The sequence below is a fragment of the Copadichromis virginalis genome, linkage group LG23 (assembly GCF_057382275.1).
Source record: "Copadichromis virginalis isolate Kocher_CV1m ecotype Utaka linkage group LG23, C_Virginalis_male_GT1.1, whole genome shotgun sequence".
In the NCBI taxonomy this organism is placed as follows: domain Eukaryota; kingdom Metazoa; phylum Chordata; class Actinopteri; order Cichliformes; family Cichlidae; genus Copadichromis; species Copadichromis virginalis.
Genome location: NC_140639.1, coordinates 39,011,302 through 39,031,126, shown reverse-complemented (window position 1 = coordinate 39,031,126; position 19,825 = coordinate 39,011,302). Strand labels below are relative to the sequence as shown.

The 19,825-nt window shown below is 39.7% G+C and overlaps 1 protein-coding gene across 3 annotated transcripts in view; it reads right to left on the bottom strand.

Moving 5' to 3' along the window:
- zranb3 (zinc finger, RAN-binding domain containing 3) overlaps positions 1-19,825 on the bottom strand; it is a 124,434-nt gene that overhangs the window by 35,874 nt on the left and 68,735 nt on the right. For all 3 annotated transcript variants that reach the window (XM_085447652.1, XM_085447651.1, XM_085447653.1), the window contains exon 15: positions 14,049-14,203. In XM_085447652.1, the coding sequence (XP_085303778.1) occupies positions 14,049-14,203 (155 nt within the window). The remainder of the gene's footprint in view (positions 1-14,048; positions 14,204-19,825) is intronic.

Sequence of the window (19,825 nt, the reverse complement as noted above, 5' to 3'; positions counted from 1 at the left end):
TTGCAGATCATAACGCGCAACTATATAGTTTTATTCACATACATATATATTTTATATACTATCTCTAAATTGCGTGTAAACACAGCCAAAGATACAAAATAATTCTGCTGAATTAGAAACTGTGCGCCTTCATGGTTATATGAGTTTTAAATAACTATATGACTATATTTATAAATGTACATTTTTATGTAAATTATATGCATTTATGTGTACTTATGTCAGTTCCTCACAACTGAGTCCACTAAATGAAAGCCATGAGACACAGCTGAATAAACACAGTCAGAAATACAGTAATGAGCTAAAAACATCTTAATTAAACTACGATAGACGTTACCAAGCTTCACATGTCATTAAGCCTTCCATTATAGTTTTAAACCTGCCAGGGAATCATTTGTGTATGACTGCCAACAGTAATAAGGATTACAGCTATGTTACAGATCAGCAACCATTCCCAAACACAGGCACAAGTATTGTTTTACAGCAGCCATATAAAGATTCATTCAACTAATATAAACTGATCTGAGAAACATGAATAATTGCATATATATAAAGTAATGGTAAAAACAGCTTAGCTATATGAGTAAAATTATAACAGCTTTAATACCTTGGTAAGTATTTTATATATTAAAATAGTTAAAATGAATTCACTAAACTCCCCCAAAAGCTGAGAAGAATGGGTAAATGGTAAAACCCAGAGCTCAATAAAAATGCCTCAACACTGGACCTCTAACCCTAACAAAATTACATGAATATTCATTTTTTGGCAAGATTCAATTCAATTCAATTCAACTTTATTTATGCAGCGCCAAATGACAACAACAGTCGTTTCAAGGAACTTTATATTTTAAGGTAGACCCTACAATAATACATAAAGAGTCATATGACCCCCTATGAGCAAGCACTTTGGTGACAGTGGGAAGGAAAAACTCCCTTTTAACAGGAAGAAACCTCCGGCAGAACCAGGCTCAGGGAGGGGCGGGGCCATCTGCTGCGACCGGTTGGGGTGAGAGAAGGAAGACGGGATAAAGACATGCTGTGAAAGAGAGACAGAGGTTAATAACAAGTATGATTGTTATGGATGAAGAGTACTTCATCCATGTGAGGTATCTGTTGTGTTATACCAGATAAAAAACTGAGAACCACTGAAGTAGATCATTACTTAGTCTTTGTATAAAAGGTAATGGATGCTTCATAAACATGTATAGCTATAGCCTATATTTTCCTTTGACAAATGCACTTGAAATTTGAATTTAACACTCAAATTTGAATTTTTTTTTCTCTGAGATACACATTTCCACCTGGATAGATTTCAAAGCAGAAGAATATTTAAACAATTCACAAGAAGCACAGAAACAGTAAGATCAGTTTTCTAGTTCCAACAGGGACTAAAATCTTAGGTAGAAAGTGGTTTCAAAGCAACAACTGCTCACAGATGCCTCAAAACTTTTTCTTCCTACACCTGTGAGACGAGAAGTCTAACGGGATTTATATACTGTAGAGCTGTATTAGATATTTCTTTCTTTCGTACAGATTGATATGAATATTAATTCTGGATTAATTATCTGATATTTTCGTCATTTTTTCTGGATGTCAAATTATGAATAAATCACAGCGAGATGCAATAAAACTACCTTGAGGTTGTTTTAAAGGTGTTTTAGGCACACACACAATCACAAATCCACAATTTACTTGAAAATATTATAAATGATATTAAATAATAGCTTTATTAAGGTCCCAAATTCTATGCACAGTAAAAAAAATTTCAGTTTTGCTCAGGTACAGCACCACAATGGATTCAAATGAAATAATCAAGTTGTGGCAGAAATGTAGACTTTCAGCTTCATGGAAAAATGTTCCATGATTGTTAATAGATTTACAGCCACACAGAAATATTAGCAGTAGCAGAAACTTTAGCAGTGTCCAAATCAATCTGAAGTATTTGGTGCATTCCTCCCCAGTTTTGGAACATTTTTTCCTTTGGATCTTCTACAAGATCAACTTGTAGAAGATCCAAAGCATGCCACATCATCTGTGAAACATGGCAGAAGCAGTGTGATCCACGAGCATGTTCGGCTGCCAATGGAATAGAAGTTTACTGAGGATGTGAACGCTGATAGAAGTAGCAGGAGGAATGCTGAAGAGTAAACGGCTTTACTCTGCTGAGATTTAGCCAAATGCTGAAAAACTTGTGGGACAGTGATTCATAGCACAGATGGCTGAACAGCAGCAAGACCCACAAACGAGCAACAACTGATGGCGCTGCAGTGAAAGCCTGGCAGAGCATCTTAAGGTAGAAAAATCAGCATTTGAAGATGTCCGTGGTTACTGACTGTATAAGACTGCATCCGAGTATTCGAAGAATTCTTATGTTTAAAACTGCATTAAAATCGGTGGAGTTCTTTGCTTTTTGTGGAGCACTTTACAGAACATCAAACAACAGCTAGGTTGGAAAATGAGCACTTTCAAGTCTGAAAGCTGCTGCGCCACTGCATCAAAAGCTTAGGTGGTCTGCGAATCTAACTAGGATGCGTCTCCTGGACACTTCCCAGGTAAGGTTTTGGAAATGTCCAACCAGCAGGAGCTCATGAGGAGGAAAAAGAGAGAGCTGGACCTGAATAATTTAAATAAAAAGGATGGATGTACTGACATACGCAGGCAAAATACCTCAAATTATGTCACTGTCCAAATACTTATGGATCTGCAAAGAAGAAAAAAATCTGTAGTTTTGGCTAAGATACCCTCACTCCCACTCACAAGGCACAGAGAGAGAGACCCATAAAAACTATCAGAGGGTCTGTGAAGCAATAAATAGTGCTCGAACACGCAGTGACACCACTACACTGCGCACAGGCCCTTCATGCTTGGACGTTTCTGAGTGGCTCCTCGTGTTTTCCCTTCCAAGCAGTTGGTGAGACGTGGGATTCTGCCGCTGACTCACTGGTGTAACCGAAGCAAACAGAGATACAACCGTTCGCCGAGCGTGCATTGGAGCGAATCACGAGGCAGCGCCGTTGTTTCACTCGCCCGATGAGGAGAAATGTCAGGACAATACTGTGGTTATATAACTTCAAGCTAAGGAGGAGGGATACATCGCAAAGAACCTTGCCGACGCTATCAAATAAATGTTAACTATGTGTCAGAGAAGGTGGGCGTCTCTGTGTGAACTTTCTTTTTTCTCATTAGCTACAACAGAATAATTTCTTGTAATGCCGTGCATTTCTCTTTTAGATAGCAGACATTAATGAGAGCCATAGTCAAATGCTTGTCCTGCACTGTATCCTCCCAGTTCTTACAATCAGTTCTCTTCTCTCCGGGTGCTGGACACCTGGGCTGAGAATACTGCAATGTCTATGCTTAATGAAGTTTAGAGGAGAGGAAACAGTGTATCGATTTAGCTTAAAGCACCGCTTTTCATGTGGAGACTCTCATGCAAGGATGACGTAAAAGGCTTGTGGATTACAACGCTCTGTTATCAGGAGACATGGGAAGTAAGTAAAGTTAAATGAGATCAGTGTCCTCTCCTCTCAGAAGAGCCACAGAGCTGTTTGGATCAAGACAAGCGGCCTGTAAAAGTGGCCTGTAATTACATAAACTAACTCCAGACAGCAAGGAGGATGAAAAACTAATACTAGTGAGTTTTTGAAGGGTTCAGGAGAGTAGCTGTCCACTGGCCATGCCTGCTTATCATAATGCTACTCCAAACACAGCGGTGACCTCATTTAAAAGGTTTAAGTTAAATGTTTCCAATGAAAGTGCACAGTGAGGGTCAATAAGTGAGGTACAGGTACCAGGTCCCATCGTATGCCCAACTACAGGTAATTCATATGTTGCTGTATCGTTTGAATTATTTGATATCAGAAAGTTTTGATCCCAAGCTTAATCTCCAGACTGAAAACTTCATTTTTAGTCATCTGCTCTGAAGCATTAGGACTCAGCGAGCGTGAGGGCTGTAATTAATGCTGACATTTTAAACTTAGCTTGAAAGTTTGCAGCCCATGAACAGCGCTAATAAAAAGCTTTACAGGGTTCAAACTACAACTGAATAGTTCTTTAGGACTTGGGCTTATTATAAACCAAGGGACACGGCACTGAAGCCTGTTGAAGAGACAGGCTTGGATCTGAAAGCAGTATAATAACAGTATCAATACGTAAATGTTAACAAGTGGACTGCAGGGTGCTAGTTAACTTGCAAGACCCCTGTTAACTATTATAATGTTAGCAATTTGTTTACTGCGGTTTCTCAAACAATTCTGCCATGACGTATTTCAGAAGCTGAAAAAAGGCCAAAATACCTGGATGTGTTGCTCTCACCTATAAAACTCTCAGAGACTCTTAGTGAAATAGCCATGAATTAAACGCTCTTTAATCCTCACAGAGCCATAGAGCAACAGTACAACTATCTACTTCTCCTGTACAACTCCCGTGCGGAAAATAAAAAGTAACTGCAGGACCTAAACTGTCTGTAATTAGAAACCGAATATACAGTTTTGCAGCGTTCACATGCAATTAGTTTCATTGTGTGCTGTAGCTCATTCTGCACCAAAACTTTAGGGATTGTCTGCAGAGCAATCAGATTTTTAATTATCAACTTACAGAACTTGAATTTAGTTTCATTTAAATTCTGTAATCTGGCCACACTTTCTTTCTTTATTGGTTGCCATGGTAATTCCTGTGGTAACCAAGGAGCTCATTAGTGATCTTGCTTGTTTTATCCACCTTTATTCTAACATATGTTTGAAGATCCTGTTTCTCTTGTGACAGCATGCATGCATGCATTAGTAACAAAAATAATGAGCATTATGAAGAGGATAAAAAACCAGGAATAAACCCATAAGAATATACCTCACTGTAATTATAGGTAATCATACCGCAGCGGCTTGGAAGCATCTGCATAATCACTGTAAAAAATAACCACAATAAAGAACATTTACCAGGTTATTACTGCTTCATTAGCACTAACTACTGCCAATTTGAAGACTGACAAGCCACTTACCCTCAGAGTTAACTTCAATCAAACAACATCGACTGTACCAAACAAGAAAGAGGCTGATGGGCAGATTCAGGTAAAAGCCACAATCTGGTTTCAGCTCTCAGAGCCACGTCAGGCATGAAGATGATGGTCGGAGAGGACAGGCAGGAGGCAGGAGAAAGGATAAAGCCTAAAGGTTAATACCTGCCGGCAGCCGGCACATGGATTTGGAGATACAAATCAACATTAGGAAGTTTTTTTTTCCTCTTGCGCTGTACTCGCAGTGCAAAGACGCCCATGTGTTTATTTGGATTATGGTAAAATAAATATCATGGAGAGTCAGGGGAATGGTGGAGCGAGTTGTGCTGTAACAGCATGAAGCAGGATTAGAGCCCCGCTAGATGTGACTGAAAAGAGGCACACTATGCTTCCCACTAACAAGCTCATGAGGAAAGCAACTGAAAATATTGGTTTCATTCAAACATAAGATATTATTATTATTATTATTATTATTATTATATAAATAAAAGAAGTATGTTTATTTTCAGGTTGAATAAAATGATGATCAGCCAAAACATTAAAACCACTGACAGTTGCTTTTAATGGTCATCTCTTTGCAAAGCCATATGCTGCTGAGAAGCCCTTGGTCCTGGTGGTATTTACAATACTTGGACATACTTTAACATGTACCACCCACCTAAACAATGCTGCAGAAGAAGCACATCCCCCTATGACAATGCACCCTGTCACACCGCAAAGAATGCTCAGGAACGCCCCAGGCATTAACCCGGCTCCTAAACTCAAAATTCCACATGATGTCCTCAAACAAAGACAGTCCACTGCACCCCACTTTATATTCCACAGAAACCAAATGATCCACATCCAGCATGCCTCCAGCACTATTTATTTAAGTGTATGTATAATTTGTACTCCTGATTATAGGACATCTGAAATATATTTAAACCTATGCATCCAATTCTTAAAGTCAATAAAGATGTTTGCTGTCCAATCATTCTACCACTAAAAAGGACTGCTCAAAGAAATCACGAAAGCCCAAAATGACCATGAAATTCATACTAATGAGGAGTGGATGTAAATTTCTGACCACAGTTTTACATACGTATACACACACATACCAAATACAGGGGTTAGCTTTCATGAGTGACTAAATCTGACAGACAGATTAATGCCCATTACTTGAAATAATTAATGTTTTAGCCAAGCATTGCTACCAGTGATAGCATGGAGAAACCTGCTCAGTAATATAAAAATAATGTGAGGCAATCGTGGTGCAGACTATTTCATGCCAATCAGACGGTGTAATCTGTGACTTTTTTCAGTTTCAAGTAAAGAAATGGGAAAGAAAATTGATACTTTGTTACTATTTTACATGGTAACAAAGTATCTCAGGATTGATTCTGTTATGTGAAGACAAAGAAAAAACATCCCTTGAATTAGGAGACTTTTTATGCTTTTTTAATGCAAGATCACTTGAGCAATAAGCTCCTTTGAAGCAAACTATAAACAAATGTGGGGTGGCTCAAGACATTGGTTTATTGTGGATATTAGCAGTGTTAGCATCAACTCTGTTCACTATCAGCTTTACAAATGTGCTAAAATAACTGACTTTGTTTTATTTATCAGCTAGGATCATGTATTGTGACCATGCATACTCATTTTTTACTTTTTTTGAAATATCGTGTCAAGAAGAACCCAAAAAACTGTTTTTTAGGTGTGGCCATTCTGAGTCCATGGGTAAATGGTCTTAGCTCCTCTGACCTGTGCCTTAAGTTCATGACTTCAGTTTCTAGTTTCAAGTCTTATTAATCAAAACGTGTAGTTTATAAAATGAAACTCTTCTTTAGTGTCCAGATGGATGATAAAGATGTTTTGGCTTCATAACAGGCTGCTAGTATACGAGAGTACAGTATCTCTCTGTTTACAGTCACTCCTGATGTTTGGTTCCAAAAAGCTAAGATGACGACAGTGAAAACGGGAAACAGAAAACCTTTAGGCGACGTCATTGTAGGTACGTTCATCACTTATACACAGTCTCTGGTGTTCGCTCATCAGGCTCACGTTGCACTGGCTTCTAAAAATATGGTCGCATCCAGTTTCAATAAAACCAAGATGATGATAACCAAAATGCCAACGTTGAGGCTTTACAGTCCAATAACCAAGGGTCTATCATTAACACACAGCTTATGGTTAATTGACTCATTTTTCTCTTCAAAGTCTTTGTTCTGCACTTCTCTGCTGTCACTAAAACTCCACATGCACATCCAAAAGCCTGATGAACGTATAGGTACTGAAGTCTTTCCAGATATTCTAAGAATAAAACAGTCATCGATGTGTGCAGGTCCTGACAAATGTGGATTGCTATACTGCTCCATTATTCAGTGGTCTGTCACATGTAACAACAGCGCAAGAAAAGTCTGAGAAATCACAACATGCCAAAGTAATTGTAGTCCAACATATGGCGTTTCTGAACTATCCTCAGGTTCTTCACCACACTTATCAGCTCTTCCTGGTCTTGACAGGAGTCAAAGAACCCACCCACCAAAGAGTAGGGCCAGTGAACCCTTGAATAAAACAACTGTTTGCTGTGTAGTAAATGGATATAAAATTACTAATACTCTCAATATTTCTCATTCAAGCCTCTGTGACAAATCTTCCTCTGATTGTGCCTCGAGTAGCCCCTGTGTGAATACTTTGCCTTGTCCAGGATTATCCCAATGTGACAGCTTTCCAGCCAGAATTCCTCCACTTTATCATTTAAACGACAGCGGGAGACATTTATCTCCTCAGCTTATCGTCTCAGCCACGCGTACATGACACTTGTCTATTGCTGTCAGGTTAAGATTCCACTGGTGATTCAGTTCAGCGTCTTGCTCTTCTTTATGTAAAACCCTCTTGTCTCTTATCTGAGTTAGTGGGGAAGGAACTTGATCCCTCATGAATGAAGCAAAAGGGCGTTAAGTATCACAACGTGATCAATACAAAGGTCTGTTGGCAAGTGGCACTCGAGGGGAGTGCCAAGAATGCACAGGAGTGTAATCAGAGCCATACTGCAGTTAAACTTGCTTGTATTAGTCTGCTGGTGGAAGGACGCGCCACAAGCTTCAATGGTGGAAGGCGCTAAAAGAACATTTGGCTTGAATACTGAACAAAACACCTGAACTCTTCAAATAAAAGTGCCTCATGGGTTACTATTAGGCCATTTATATTAGTGCTGATTCTCCTGAACGATAGCCGTCGCCACTCAGACAGAACCTCTGCATCAGCACTGAAGAAGCAGTCAAAACCAGATGGGAAGAAATAAGAAAGTGTCATCTCTTCAAACTGTTGAAACCTCTCCCTCCAAAGTGTGGCTTGCACCAGCAGATATGATGTCGCTTTTGGCGTTCGGTGCTGTTAGTTAAAGCAAGATCAATGAGTCTAACGGCCCGTTATCGCAGTTCATTTCAAATATAACGTGTTACCGGTGACTGTTATTTTGGCTGCTGCACGTGTATTTGTAAAAGTTTCCCTCTGTCAATCATAGAAACATGATTTACTCAGATTTCTAGCAGGCAGGTTCCAGCAAAATATGTTTATAGTGCTGTGAAAAAGTATATAAAGTACTTCCTCCCTGATTTCAATTCAATTCAATTTTATTTATATAGCGCCAAATCACAACAAAAGTCGCCTCAAGGCGATTTCTTAGATTTTTGCATAATTGTTTCACTAAAAATTAAAATTCGAGAAAAATTATCCGAGTAAATGCAAAATGTAGTTTTTAAATGATGAAAAAGCTATCCAAACCTATGTGCCACCTAAACCTCATAAATGGCTGTGCCAGGACAAAAGTCCAGATAAATTAGGATTTTATCAGGATCAAAGCTGTGAGTGCAGTGCCAAAAATCCGGCAGTGTCCTCTAGCGCTTCCTGGACACCTACTATGTGAGGTTTATCAGGCATAAAATCTTCAGTGTCCTACAGAAGAGCTGGAGGGGGTAGCTGGAGAGAAAGAGGTCTGGGCATATCTGATTAGACTGCTGCTCCTGTGACCCAGATAAGTGGCAGAAATTGGATAGATGGAAGCTATCATGACATTGAACTGACTCAGTGATAACAGTAACATTTAAAACCCACATTACTGGTCATACTAAGGCCTCCAGTCACACAGACCAGTCAGAGACTACATAGAAAAATGATTGGTCGGCGAAGATGCTGTCATTAAATGAAATTGTTGAAAGAAGGTGTTACATCGAAAACCTCCTTGTGGTTGTTTTGGTTGCTATCAGATTGCCGCAATTGCCTGTATTTTGTATGGAAGACTCCAACTTCAACTTGTCTCCACACTTGCCAACTACTCGCTAAGACACGCGCTAACACTGTGAAGAATTTGATGCAAACCAGAAGCAGAGAATATGTTTCAAAATGTTTAACTTGAATCTTGAAGAGCAGTCTCTGCACCCTTATTCAAGTTTCACAACTACTTAACGAGTTTTTGCAGACAAATCTGTGTCTTCCATGCAAACTATAAGCGATTGCAGCAACCTGCTAGCAACTACGCAAACCCAAAGAGGTTTCTGGTGATGTTTGTTTTCCAAAACTTCCAACCAGCTGGGGAATATAGATTTTTCCCTAGCGACCAGTGGTTGCCAGGGTTTTACTGACCAGTCTCTACACCTGCATGACTGAGCCATAAGTAATACTAGTACTAATACGAATGCAAACTTTTTGTTGGCCCAGCCAAAAAAACCCAGATGCCATATACAGGGTTATTTTGGTATGTCAAGTTCAATATTTAAAACTGTTCGGCTGCCTCCTTCAGTTTTTACTTTAGGAATAACCTTTTGTGCACCAAATATATTAAATAAAATCCTTAGACGACCGCTTTACTGGCTGCTGACAAATACAGGAGAAGTGTAGATAAAAGAGGAAACGTTAGAAGACGGCTTGGAAACTGGTGGCACCTTATTAAATCATATTGGCAATACGCTGGTAAATCCTAAACCTTTAATTTGTATTGAACGGAGGGATATGAATGGATTTAAAAAGCTTTTCTTTCACCTTTTACTCCACAGCAAAGGAGCCTGGTCCACAGAGGTGGCGAAGGTTGCTGCTTTACTATTTTTGAGAGGCAAAAGGAAGATCAATACAAGAGTAATTGGCTGAAATAAACCCTTAACAAATCTCAGCATTATTAATAAAATATTTTTTTCTTATGTCTTTGGAAGAAATCCATTACTGAAATTGACTTGAATGCTTCAGCAGTAATGCACGCACAGCACAGAGGAGGGGAAAAGGCAGCATGTGATGGAGTTAGTGTGGAGCCAGCACGACGGCCTTTGTTACTCGTTTTGGAAAATTTGGGGAGAATCATGCTGGGATCGTTTCTCCAGCATTCCCTTTGGAGCAGAAAATAGTCAGTTTCAAATATATTTGCACCACTGGACATACTGTATGTGGTTTAGGTCTGGGTAGCACAACCAAGAGGCAGGACACAGGACGTCCAGTCACTAGTGGTGAAGCACAGATATTACTTTTTACCAGTTTTTACTAGCAGTTAGCTTGTTAAAGTGTTGTAATGCTAAGAGAAGAATTGAAAATGCAGCAAAGGTTAATAAAGGTGCATATCAAGCATCATGTAGCTTTCATTATAGCCTGTTTTTTCCTGTTTGTTAAAAGCTCGTTAAAACTGCCTTTTATGTTGTTTCTACACTAATTAACTGCACCTGTTTTATTTTTTTTTTTATTTTTTTTATTTTTATTTTTTTTGGCCTGTCCCGTTTGGCTCTTTTACCATCAGAATTGTTGTCTAAAGGCAAAGAAAGATGCCCAACGGATTTACTTTACCAAACTGACCATCCCAGCCTTGCCGTAATGGTCCATTTGATTCACCTTTTATTGTTTATTTTATTTTCACTTACTGAATACGGGACAGACTTGACTGGGGGAAAGAAGGGGAGAAAGAAAGAGGGAAAGAGAAACAGCTGAGAAGAGGGACGGGGGAGAAGGGCAAAAGACAAAAACCAACAGAACGGGCAGAGAAAAAAATGCATATATCAATCACCTGGATCACCTGCTGAGAAAGAAAAAAGAAAGCAAGCAGAAGAGAACAAGAGTAATAGAATAAACAACATCACAATGATATATGGGAATATGACAGTAAATACTAAATGTTAAACATTATTGTGCAGCACATAAGATCAACAGAACACAGTGTGCTTTGAGGTAGGAGCCAAAAAGGGTGTAGTTTGTGGGTGTGATCACCCGTGTGTACACCTGTGAGCATGGACGCGCTTGTTTTTTGTTTTTTAAAAGGTTCCTTCATGTAATAATCTGCTAGAGGGTGTGGGGGGGCCACAGCCCCGTCCTCCAGGGCGTGAAGCAGGTGTGGAGGAGATCAAAACTCCAGACATCCAGAGGCCCGCAGAACACAAGAGACCAAGGAAGACCAACAGAGGGGCAGCTGCGCCACTGTCCCGGAAAGAGCTGAGGAGAGTCCCAGATGAGGGCTCACTCAGCAGCCGCGGAGCAGAAGCCAGGGGGAGTTGCAGTGACGCGCCCGTGAGCTCCGCCGGCAGCCAGCTGCGCCTGAGTGACCGAGCCCCAGGCCGAGAGGCCGGGGGCACCCCACCTCCGAAGTGGCCCGAGCGAGCCCCAGGCTCCAGGCCCCGATAAGCGGCCGCCAAGGAGTGAGCCGGTGTGTACCTGGACGCCCATCCCTGGACACAAAGAACCACCAACGCACCGATGTCTGAGGGGGTCCGCCAACTGCACCTGTTTTAATCGCAACTACTTTTTTTCTTCTTAAACTTTGACCAGAACAGCTGGTTACACTGATAACGCTGCAGATTAAATGATTAAAAACGATTATCTGCAGCTCAAACCTGAGCAGATCTTGAACATGGAATCAGGTAAATTTCACTAGAACATGAGGATATAAAAGAAAACATTAAGTGGACATCACACCTTTATGTGTACTTTTTTGGCTTTTTAGCTATTTTTTTGTTGCAAGAATTGAAATGGAGGATATTACACCACACGTCTGACTTTCACTTAGAGTAAGAGGAGCTGCCGTCTCCTCACATTTAATGCAGCACAAGAAAAAGAAGCATTTTTTAAAAGCTTTGTCTTATAGAAATATAAGACAAAGTGTTATAAGAGTATTTATCAGCCAACAAGTACTGCGCAGGGGAGGAACGCAGCTGAAAATCATGATGTGGGTTATTAAGCTACTAACTAAACTACCCAAACTGTTGTGCACGCAAAAAACAAAATCATAACAAAAACATAACAAAAACATAACGTGGTGCTTTGCCTGTTATTTGTACTTTTGTTTGTGGCAGGAAAATATTTTTATTTTCTGCTGCAATTTAGTTAGCCAGTCACAGCCTGTCACCGTCACAACACGACAATGTGTTGTATTTGAAAATTCAAGTTGAATTCACTTATGTCCACGACAGATCCAGGGAAAATCCTGTCCCAGTATGAAAAGGCTCATGAAATAATAGAAGCTGGCAAAAAAATGTTTGAAAAAGAGTTATAATTAAACTCTTAGCTACAACTCTTCCACAGTTCACACAGAGCTGTGCAATATCACAAGTCAACTGTCAAGTAACTTGCTTTTTTAATACTTGAAACTTATGGATTTACTGCAAAACATCGAGAAATGTCTGTCAGAATACAGGTATTAATTAAGTCAGTGTTAGAATAATGTCTTATGATCTTGTTCAGAATCACCAAAACAAATGAACCAGCTGCTCACAGGCAGCTGTGGGTCAGATAGTAACTCGCTTGGGTTCTTCTTCTTTGGGGTTGTGTGTGTTAGGGTCACCATAGTGGATCATCTGCCTCCACCCTGCCCTCACATCTCCTTCAGTCACACCAACTTTCTGCATGCCCTCCTTCCCTGCATCCATGCATATCAGGCCGCTCTCTTCTTTTACCCTTCATCTTCAGTCCCTTTGTTTGGTGTCCCTATTCTCACCTTTACACTCCTTCCATTACTTTTATAGCTGCCTCCGAACATGCCTTCCTGTACTCCAGCAGCAGTTTGGACTGGCACCGTGTTGGAACACAGCACAGGTGGGAGTCATTGTTAAACTTGGCAAGATCCTGTTGTTCAGCAACAACAGTGATTGTCTTCTTCCTCTGTTTGGCCACCACTACTATGTCCAATTGGTTAGGCATCACCAGTTTGACCTTCTGACTCTGGAAGTCCCACAGGACCACCCTAGGGGGCACAGATCTTCCTGTATCCTATGCCCGCTACTTGGCTATGATGCTCCATGTACTGTGTGCCCTGCCTGCCAGCGTCTTGCACCCTTCTGTAATGTGCTGAATTATTTCCGGAGCATCTCTGCACAAACTGCACCTTGGGTCTTGCCGTAGTGTAGTATATCTTGTGCTTGGAGCTTTTTCCTGCACTGCCATGATCTGTGCATCTGTGCAGTCCAGCTTTGTCCAGCCATTTTCAATATCTGGATGAATCCTGCACTCCACCTGAGCTCTGAGAATTATCCAGATAACTGATGCCCCAACCTCCAATGAAATCCCCTTCAGTTTCTAAGAGAAGAATTTGCCCTCATATCAGAACAAGCCAAATCTCCTTCTGCTCCATCCCATGGACCTGAATTGCCATGGTGTTTCACCCAGTGAAACCACTTGACCCCTTACTGGCAGCCCTCTTGGTAGATTCCCTTTGCCATCACTGGTTCATAAGCAAACAGTTAGTACATCAACTGCTGAATTTCCACCACTGTTTTTTTTTTTTTTGCCGTTGTGCTATCACACCAATTTGTTTCTGGCCCTTAGAGAACCTAAAATAAAAGACAAGGTGTGCAGCACAGAGTGGCAGAAAACACAAAACGACTGAATCTCACTGTGAGTTAAACACTGACTTGCATTTAAGCTCAGAGTAATTCTTTGGCACAGATGGACAATATAGGCAGGTGCAACGTTTCCTGTAATGGCACAACCTTGAGAGGAACAAGAATTATTGTGAAAACACACACAAATTCTCTGGTTCCCTTATGAGCTCAGTCTATGATCAAATATGCACAATCAAACAGACAGGCGGCGGTACCTTGGAGTAAAGATATATTCGGTCTGTGTACCGGCTGGCGCAGAACTGCAGGCCTGGGTAGAAGGGATGGGCGTTGTTGGCGTCCTCGCCACCATTGCCCCCATCATCATCATTAGCATCAGCCGCAGAAGACAAACACGGCAGAGCTCCGCAGTCTGCAGGGAGAGAGGAATAGGCTGACTAATATCTCACTGAGCATATATTATTGACTCATTATTGGTTTTCACTGCTTTATTGGTACTCTGTTTGCTCCTCTGGTGATGCAATGAGTAGAAGAGACATTAAACTCCCGCAGCTTTTAAGATTTATTATACTGAGCACAATATTGGGAAGATGTGGCATTTGTAGCAGATCATTCAAATATGTATGCATATACACTAGATGCATGGAAAAACACCCATATATTGATGCTTATTGCTTTCAAACACTTGATTAAGAATCTGAAATGAAAATGTTGAAGCAATTATCTCTGACATTTTCATATAAATGGGAATCAAAGTCAACATTCTTGCTATCAGCAGTTGATATAAGAGCAAACAAACGTGGCGGTTTAAACACTCTGCTTTACTCTAAAAGTAGACCCAACAGATTATTGAAAGAACAGAGGAATTTTGCATCACTAGAAATAAGACTGCCTAGGACAAAAGATTAAGTAATAAAGTGCTTGAAATAAGTCACACCTTTTGTGTATAACTTATTAAAAGAAATGAAAATTAACTCGCTTAACAAAGTAATAGCCCACGTTTATTGTTTTGTTTTTTGTGAAACAGGTGGTGGCAGATAACAGTTGATAACAGTTTCAGAATCAGCTGTAAAAGCTATTCAAAGAGCAAATCGCAGAATTTCTTTGTCCTGCTGGTGTAAATTCTGCTTCTAAATGGGAAAACATGAAGGCATTTTAGGGTGGATATACATAATTTGTCACAGTCTAGCAGTTTTGTTGTTCTCAGTCCTTAGTTTAGTTTTTTTTAATCTGATTTTAGACTTTTTAGATTCATTTGTTTTTTGTTTCAATTCCATTTCTAGTTTTGATTCAGGTCTGGATTTGATTTTCTGTATATTTCTTTGAGTAATCTTGTAGTATTTCTAGATGTTTTGGAACACTAGTTTCTATGTAGATTCATGGGTTATAATTAATCATAAGTTTAATGCTAAGTTAACCATATTTTGTCAAATCTCTGTGGTAGATTTTTTTTATCTGCCATGTTACTTCCTGCTTTATTTTGATAGTCCTACTTCCTCTTTATCTAGTTTTCTGATTCTATTTAGCTGTGTCTTGTTTTTCCTTTTTTGTATATACAGTGCTGTCTCCCCCTTAGTCCTTGTCAGAGTGTTTATATACATCTCTCATGCATTTCCTCGTCGTTCCATGCGTCAGTATTTTTCCAGCTTTATTTCTCCTGTCGGACTTTGTTTTTCCTTTTGGACTTTCTAACAGCCAGCCTTTGACATATAAACACAATTAGTTATCACAGCGAATTAATTATTTACATGTCTAATAAACCAGGCAAAATGAATAGCATGTTACACAGTTTGTGTCTTTCCCTGCTGTTATCCTCATATACAGTCTTCCTGTTAGTGCTGTGCTGCATGGGGACGCTCCACTCACTCAGAGTTAACAGTATACATGTGCAGCTATCCCACCGACACAGAGGAGAAAAACGGTTGGCTTAATTTAGGAAGAACAATCTTAGCTATGGATTAAGACAACAACAAATCTGTAAATGAATTATGTACAAGCACTGCATCAGAACTTCTTTTTTCCCTTACAAAAAAAAACCAGACCACTGGGAAGCATAATGTTTGGTTTATTAAAAAGAAGAAGCGGGTAAAGCTTGAAAAACTCTTGGAGATGAATCTCAGGGTCAGGGCGCCGTCTCACTGCAGAGTCTTCAGGCTGAATCCTCCTGTGGTTCCTGAGCGGAGAGAGATAGCAGAGAGAAAAAGACAGTAAATGTTAGACATGCCTGTGTAAGCTTAGCCAGGTAAATGCATTAGGAGATGATTTTTTTTATTACCCTGTAATACAGTATTAGTATGCCAACACACATATTTATTTAGCCTCTATGTAATATTTTCTTAGAGCCGCTGTCATATTTTAAACTTACCTTGTGTCTTCAGTCTCATTTGGTTCCTCGACGTTCTGTTGGCAGAGCAGAAATACAATACAGGTAACTGTCAACAAGACCACGAAGCCTAAAAACAGTGTTTACAAGACGTCTCAAATAAAAGTATTTTATTTATAACTATATATCACAAAAACCGCTACTTGTTTCCACGACTGTTGTGCAGTTATCGTTTTATCAGCTGACCAGACAAACACATGCCATCATATTACAGATGCAGTACTGGCTAATATTAAATTTGGTCAACTCAGCAAAAAGCTATGGTTAAAAAATAATTTGCATTTAAAAGTAACTTGGAGCAACTAATTATGTGTTGCTAGCTTAATCTGGTGTCAATTAGCATGTCTAACATCTACATCTATAATCCACTATAATGTTTGTATTAGCAAGTTATATAGTCTTTTTTTAACATCTTACCTTTTAAAATGCTGATATAGCTCTATTGTGCAGATAGCATACGTTACTAACTTAAGAGAACTATTGCAAGTGTTTGTGATTTGCCATTGGAATAGATCTGGAATTGAATTGGACCCGGTGTAGATGACAAGATTCCAATGTCCCAGTCTACATTATCATGAAGTCTGGGTCCAGTCATGTAGACAGACTATTACTAGAGTAATGGGGTCTTGCCTAAGGGCGTGACATGGCTGATCAACCAATTAAATTTGCCTCCTGATGTGCATGACTTTTCCATCTTTAGGCTGTAGGGATAATAATGTGTTGATGTGCTATAAGTGACTTTTTGCATCATAACTGAATCACAACCATTCAAACAATGGGCACAGTTAAAAATTCAAAAACAAACAAAGATTAATAAATGAAATCTTTTTTTAAAATATGATAATCTAAAAGTTTTGAAATATTTCTTTTTTAAAAAGGACAAGAAAGTAGATTAGCCTGGTGTTTGCATGGCGTCCTAAATATCTGTAACCCATACTGACACAAAAAGGTCAAATTAAAAAAAAATGAGCATGAAACTAACTGCTAGCATGCTAGTCATCTACAAGTTACAACCTGTCCTACATGCAGCACCTGTTAGCTTGGCTGGTGAAACAGAGTTCATAAAAGAGGTTATTTAATACACGCGATTGTACCAATGAGTCCAAGTACATATAAAAAAAAAAAAGATTAGAACTGGTGAAATATAAACATTTGGAAGCCAAATCTACCGGATGTAGCTATCAACTGAAATAGCAGCAGCAAGTTTATATTTTAAAATAAAGTTAAAATTAAGCAATGTTTTTATTTAAACAAATGTACAAACGTAAAGGATAAAGTGTAAATGTCACATACCGTGTAAAAGATGGACGCAGCTACTGTGACGTCACCCATTGTTTCCAAATTCCTGTTTGAAGCTTTGAGATGAGCATTTCTGTGGTCGCCATTGTGGCTGCAAAAAACTGGGTGTGACGAGAAGGAGTGAGTTTGACTGTGGATCCACATGCTTGTTGGTTAATGACAACTCATTAGCCAATAAACGTGCAGTTTCATACCGATATGGCCCAAAACGAGTGACTGAGCCAATGAACAGAAGAGTTGTTTCCAGAAGTGAAGACAGAAATCTGTTTTCCCGTAAACCTCTATAGGCCCAAAAGCATTTTTGCAACCACAGCTATCATCATCGGGTGACTTTCAGTTTTAAAGCAATTCAACTTTCTGACCAACTAATTTTAATCACTATAGAAAACTATTCCTTCAGTATAACGCTGTTCAGCAACACAGAAAGCCAACTTCTTTGACAGAAAATGCCCAATTTATTTTTCACAAGTTCACTCTAGAATTTGCTGAACAACAGGATTGAAACGCAGCTAGAGAGCAGAAAAAAAGAGTGATAAAATCATGGTCACACAAGGAGAGAAACAGAGAAAGAAGAGAGGGAGCGGGTCATTAATGTCAGCTATGTAGCTTGCTCATCCTGCCAGCATCTAGCACGAAAAGGTCAGGTGGTGGAAATGAGACCGCCACTGTTCGACCACGCTTCATTTAGACAATGACCTATAACACTCTGATAATACTTGCCTTAAATCACTTCGCGTGGCCAGTTGTCTGCCTTGTCGGTGTGTGTGTTAGTGAGATTGCGCGTGCGTGCGTGTCCATCTGGCTTGCTAATGGGGGAAAAATACTGACACAGGCTGTCTGCGACAAGAAAGTTTCCATTGAACAAGTGCTGCCCTGCACCTGCACTGGATCTCTAGTGGGTATGGGAGAAAGACATCTCTCCAGTGTTTTGGTTGGGAAACGAAAGAGAACTCCAAGTGTGAAGACTGCTGTTGCCAAGCCACTGTCAATCCCCGTTTTTGAGAATTAAATGTATTTATCTCTCAAAATCTCTCAAAAGACGTGTATATTTAATAAAAAAGTGAATCAATCGTAGATGAAACAGACTTTTCTAGCATTTTAATGCAGTTGTTTAAAACAAACAAACAGATTTTCTACCGACTGAGTGCTGCTGGTGGCGTAATATGATTCAGATCAGTGTTTAGTTCCCTTTGCTAGCTTGTTTCTTTCTTTCTGGCTATGGTGGAAAACTCCTACTCTTCTTAGCACATTTTCACTACCAGCTGCTGATCAATAGAAAACCATGACATCATTAGTGTGAGTGTACAATGCTGACAATATGCAAACTCACTCATAGCAGAGTGATTATTGGTCACAGAGTACATTATGCCTGTGAGGTCAAACAATATATCATATTTTTCACTCTACCTAGCACACCTTCATATGGGACTGCACAGGTAAGGTATTTAAGCAGAGACACTCTGGAATAGCTGATCGGTCAAAACCAATGAACAGCTGATCAGGCTAAAATATCTGCATCTGATCACAGATGTTCACCTACTCAGAAATATAATTATACGTCTTTATGATGCAGAACACAACAACTGATTGGTCCATTTGGCAGCAATATGCTGTTTGAACATATTTATTCCAGCAAAGGTTCTGCGAGGCTTTAATTCCCTCTCTGATACTAATGCTAATGGCAGCACAGCAGCCACCAATCTGCTAGTGTAGCATTCGCTACACTATGGCTACACTACTGGGTTTATATTAGACAGATGCTTAAGTTTCTATTCTATCTCTATATCCTTAATCACGTCATAAACCGTTCTTTTAACATGCTCTTTGTATTCAAAGTATTTCAATCGCTTCTACTTTGCAGTATTTCTTTAAGCAGTTTTTATTTTCCACAGAAACTGTTTCTATTTACTGACTGTTTTACGGTCCATCGCTGCTTTGAATAATATCAGCGATGTAATTTGATGCCAAATCCCTTTGTATCGATGTGAGATCATCCAAGTAAGACATTTTCTCTCCTTGACCTATCCTGTACAAAGTCCATATCTTTCACTTTTATGTTTGCCGTCCTCATAGGTGCAATTTTCCCAGGTCTGCCACAGTATGTTCTGCTCTCAGACCAGCCTCAGCTGGAATGGGCCACTCTGAAAATACCAAGATAACCAGACGAAGGCATTTCACAGAGCTACAAACCTGGAACCAAAACATTTTTAGGACACTAGCTTTTCGCTAAATCCCATCCATCCTTTTGTCCTGCTGCATCTGTAATGAAACCTTGCATCTCTGCAGTGTGCAGCCCATATTTGTTGTAAGCAGTTTTTTTCCCCCCCTTCCCCTGTTTGCAGTGGTAGAACG